The 5,345-nt window shown below is 43.9% G+C and overlaps 1 protein-coding gene across 5 annotated transcripts in view; it reads left to right on the top strand.

Annotated features, from left to right (window-relative positions):
- LOC101847808 (homeobox protein Nkx-2.3) overlaps positions 1-3,811 on the top strand; it is a 42,005-nt gene extending 38,194 nt beyond the window's left edge. For all 5 annotated transcript variants that reach the window (XM_035968705.1, XM_005094183.3, XM_005094187.3 and 2 more), the window contains exon 3: positions 995-3,811. In XM_035968705.1, coding sequence (XP_035824598.1) covers positions 995-1,899 — 905 coding nt within the window. In that variant the 3' untranslated portion in view covers positions 1,900-3,811. The remainder of the gene's footprint in view (positions 1-994) is intronic.
- The last annotated feature ends 1,534 nt before the right edge of the window (positions 3,812-5,345 follow it).

Genomic DNA, 5,345 nt, shown 5'->3' with positions numbered 1-5,345 from the left:
AACAATACATAAGGAATACTTAAATTTACAAATAACGGCTACCGTGACCTAAGGTCAATAAATTAACCGAGGTCAACACCATTGATCACTACAAGATTAAATTGTTCGTACTTACACACAAACAAACGTTTTTGATAATATCGTCCAAGCCTTTCATGTACCTGGTCAGCCCTCTGCTCGACATGTCAAACTGCACAGTAAATTATAAGGTATGCATACACGGGAGTCAACTCATTGACCAGTTCAAGCGAGTACGCCGTTTTCTCAGAACTGCGGAGCTGAACTTGCGTTCTGTTTTTAATGTTGAATTTAGACATCTCACTAGGTAATTTTGCACCAAAGGTTTTGGTGAAATTTCTTGCGGAGTGTGTAGAAATATGTGTGGAAATGAGTACCAGCGTAGTCAAAAACAGCCGTATGCACTGTTCACAGCCGAATTATCCGTATCCCGGACTCTAGCATGGAGATCATCAGGAGAGAATGCGTCGCTGTTTCGGGCTCTTCCTCTCTACAGCTTTTCTGACGCAAAAGTTGTCAGTTTTATGTTACCTGAGCGATTGACAGGCTACTTGCACCGTATGTTTCCCGGGAAGCTGAGAACGTTTCTTGGCCTTCCAAAGTCTTGCTTGGATAGTATTATAGATTGTAAAGAGTATAGATGAGGTATAAAAAGTTAAGTAAAGTTGTTCTCGCATCCGATCCGCACATCGGAGATTTCCTTGTTAGAGAGACAACTTCCTGGGCCTTCGGTATATTGTGGTAGGGTGGCCAGTTACTTCATCAACTCGAAGTCAGGTACCCATTACAGCTGGGTGGGCAGGAGGGGGTGAAAAAATCCCTGTCCAAACCGAAGCTCGAACCTGGACTTTCCGATCTGGAAAGGAGCGCACTAACCGCTCCGCCACCGCACCCTAGATGAACTATAGACGTTCCATTTTTAATAAATAACATCTATTATTAGTAATAACAATGATTTTCATTTCCTTTCCCCCAGACAAACAAAACTGCCAGCAGCTATCGCCGCTCCACCACGGCCCCCACAGACACCTGCAGCAGTCACCGCATCCTCACCACTGCCACCAACAGCAGCAGCCTCACCACCACCACCAGCAGCAACAACAACAACACAGTTCAGGAGTTTCCTCCCAGCTGTCCCCCCTCCATGGCTCCTCCCAACAAGCCTCACCCCACAAGGCGACAGGCCACCACCAGGGTGTCCCATATTCCAGTGCCCCCACATTTCTGGATGACCCTCATCCTCCTCCCCCTCCCACTGCTAACTCCGGGGCTGGAAGCGAGAAGGAGAAAACGAAAACCTCAACTTCGTCTTCATCCTCAAACTCCTCTTCTTCCTCCTCCTCCTCCTCGTCATCTTCATCAGCAAACTCATCGACGACTGAGAGCTCGTCAAATGGCGACTGTACCCTCCTGAAGCAGCGGCAGAAGAGAAAACCACGGGTTCTCTTCTCCCAGTCTCAAGTCTTTGAGCTGGAGCGAAGGTTCAAACAGCAGCGATACCTGTCGGCGCCCGAGCGGGAACAGATGGCCAACCTCCTCAAACTCTCCTCCACTCAGATCAAGATCTGGTTCCAGAACCGTCGCTACAAGTGCAAGCGTCAGAGCCAGGATAAATCCCTGGAGCTTCAGACCATGCAGCCGCCTCGACGCGTGGCTGTGCCGGTCCTCGTTCGTGACGGGAAGCCTTGCATGGGTCCGCCCCCCACGCCTTACTCCGCCCCCGGGCCCTACAACGTGAACCCGTTCGCTTACAGCACCGCCCCCGCCGCCAGCGCCTACTGCACCCAGGGCAACATGGGCGGCCACATGGCACAGACGGGCCAGCTCCCACAGCAGGGCTACATGCAGCAGCAGATACACCAAGCCATCAGAACGTGGTAGGGGAACTTACAGCGGTGTCCATGCACAAACGTCATCATCCCATGAATCCCATGAATTCAACCATGTTTGAGGCTCTAAAAAACCCACAAGCCATTTTCCATCTACTAACTGAGACATTGTTGACCAAACAGACGTCTATTGTGTTTGTTCGTACAGTGGACAGAGTGAGACAAATCCACAGACGATGTGTTTCTGGTCACTTTGTTAGCAGAACTTTTGAGACAAGACAAACGATACGTAGTTCTGACCAGGCCACAGAATGAGTTTGTAAACTCAACAGGCAATGCGTACCCGACAGATGTTACATTCTAATCAGGGTATCACTGGGTGACATCGCGAATTTTGAGAACTTCACTACAAAGTAATATGTCCATTAAATTGTCTGAATTAACTCATAGAAAACAACATTATTATGATGTATGCAGGAGTCCATCCGTTTGTCAGTACTGTTAACATTTTAAAACAAAACATAAAAGTGTTGTAGTTATGACATGGTCATCAGACGCGCGTAGCTTTAGCAAACATTGATATCTTTAATTCCTTCTGTCCCATGCGCCGATGCATCGTTGTCATCATTAAACACTTATTGACCATGCGCCGATACTTCATGGTACGAAGAGAGTTAAACTATAAAAACATCGTTGATATGACAAACGCTGCCAGCAAATGCTGTACTCACCTTCCGTCTTCTCAGAGATGAAGCCGAGCGCAGATCTCCTTACGTGTGTAGTCAATGAACAATAACATTGTAGGCCCGACTACTTGTTTTCCTGGAACACCAATGTGGACATTACATACAGTGGGGCATCCGCTCCTTAGTCATACTATTGTTCTATCTCACCGTGAAGCGGAAGGGACCCCCCCCCCCCAAGCACCGATCCCAAGGACAAGTTTCCTCGACGACTCAAGCGACTCAAGCGACGGTATGAAGACAAGATACTGGGCTGATTTAATTAGCCTCCAAACCCTCCTAGAAGGGAACAATACCATCATTGACAAGACTTTGCTGACTTCCAAATCTTCCCAGTTCGACACCATACTAACATTGACAAGAATATTGTGTGACCTGTCCTTCAAAACATAAAGACAAAGCAAAAGACAACACGATCCCGATTGTGACTTTATTACACTGACGGATATCAGATAGCTCTGAACAGAAGCTGTCTTACTGACACTTCTCGGAGGAAGAAAAGAAAAGAAAACAAAACAAAGCGAAAAAGGGCACCGACATCTGCATCTACTCATATACATGTAGAATCAATCGTGATGCCACCAGATTCTAGATTGCCGTTCGCTTTCGGGAAAAACAGTCACGAAAGTGAATGTACAATCTTCATCCGCATTTATTGGCATCGTCTATGCTGCATCATCGCTTGGGGTGTAGCGATTAGGCGCTTCCACGTGGCACGCAGAAGACCTGAGTTCGATTCCCGTACGGGGAGAATTCTTATCGAGTATCTGGTTGGTCTTTCTTCCGGGACGATGTATCTCTCTCAACCCAGGTTTGACCAGACAGGCAGATTCGAAGACCAATAATGAAGGGGTTATTTCAATAACGTGCCTAAGCCACACTTGGGTAGTTTTGAGAAAAAGGCCAAAAACTGTTTCTCGTAAATATATTTTTTTAGCATTGTATGGGAAAGGCGAGCCAAAACAGGGGACATAGCTCTGGAAATCAAAGACACAATCTTCATAGAAGGCTCACAGGATGCAGTCTGCTTTCTTTTATCATCCTATGCAAAAATCTCTATTTTCGCAAAATTGGACTTCGGTACGTTATTGAAATGACCTGTTAAGTTTTAAACTTACCCAAACTGAGTTGATGGAGCAGAGGACCTTACTGTTTGATGCAACTGTTATTTCTTGCTACAAAGAATACTGTATCGCAAAAAATAAAATGAAAATAAATAAAGGGATGTTGGAAGGGAAGGGGGGGGGGGGTGTTGAATAAAAGAGATCTTTTTCTGCAAGTGTGGGGGGTATCTGTTTGCTGGTTTTAGTATTATGCGTGTGTGTGTGTGTGTGTGTGTGTGTGTGTGTGTGTGTGTGTGTGTGTGTGTGTGTGTTTGTGTGTGTGTGGTTATATGTATGTATGTGTATGTATGTGTGTGTGTGTGTGTGTGTGTGTGTGTGTGTGTGTGTGTGTGTGTGTGTGTATACATGCGTATATGAATGTTTAAATGTATATCAACAAAACATTTTGTATACATGCAAATATATGATATGTGTATTATGAATATATATACATATGTATGTATATATGTTATAATATAATATATATAAGCTAAAAGCTCATTCTCAGAATGGGGTAACTGATACCTCTATACGTACACATGCACACACTCACATACACACTCACACACATACAAACAAACACATACACACAAACAAATAAACAAACAGACCCATACATACACATACATACTCGCACTCACATTAACAAAGATTCACTGCTTAACAGTGAAGACTCAACTGAAGGGACAGAGAAAGTATATTGTGTTCTGCACATCGAAAGTATTGCAATTTGGAACTAAGGCGGGGCGGTCATTTCAGATGGCTGGAGCTCTATAGATTTCTATCTCTCTCTCTTGCCCCTTAGAACTCCAAGTGGAGCATAGGCCATCAACAACATTTCTCCAGCGAAGCCTGTCCTTTGCATCCTTTTCTAGCTGTTTTCATGGTGTCCCCGCCTTTTCCATTTCTATTCTTACTTACTTACTACCCGTTATGCCATCTGGCGTTTAGGGCAGCAACAAAGGATCTCCAGCTCTGTCTGTTTTTGGCCATCTAGGTCAACGTCCCCCACGCATGGTTCCAGGACTTCATTTCAGACTCTACTGTGCTTCTCCAAGTCACTTTGGGTCTGCCTCTCTTGTGATGTCCTTTCCATTTCTATACGGTATATAAAAACAGATATAGCAGACCGACCTCCGAAGCTTTAAAGCTCGGATGTTGATGCAAACAGCCCAAGTGCACATTAATTTGTTTGTAGAATAGAAACGGTAAACGCCTCTATGTTATCTGGACAGCAAAAAAACAGTGTCTACCGATGGCATAGTAAAATCTTAGAGTTATTGGTGGTAGATTATGGTAAAACCGGAGAGTTATTGGTGATAGATTATAGTAAAACCTGAGAGTTATTGGAGATAGATAATAGTAAAATCTTAGAGTTATTGGTGATAGATTATAGTAAAACCTGAGAGTTATTGGTGATAGATTATAGTAAAACCTGAGAGTTATTGGTGATAGATTATAGTAAAATATTACAGTTATTGGTGATAGATTATAATAAAACCTGAGAGTTATTGGTGATAGATTATAGTAAAATCTTACAGTTATTGGTGATAGATTATAGCAAAACCTGAGAGTTATTGGTGACAGATTATAGTAAAATCTTACAGTTATTGGTGATAGATTATAGTAAAACCTGAGAGTTATTGGTGATA

This window comes from Aplysia californica, unplaced genomic scaffold (assembly GCF_000002075.1).
Source record: "Aplysia californica isolate F4 #8 unplaced genomic scaffold, AplCal3.0 scaffold00077, whole genome shotgun sequence".
NCBI classification, from domain to species: domain Eukaryota; kingdom Metazoa; phylum Mollusca; class Gastropoda; order Aplysiida; family Aplysiidae; genus Aplysia; species Aplysia californica.
This window is presented reverse-complemented; position numbering and strand designations above follow the sequence as displayed.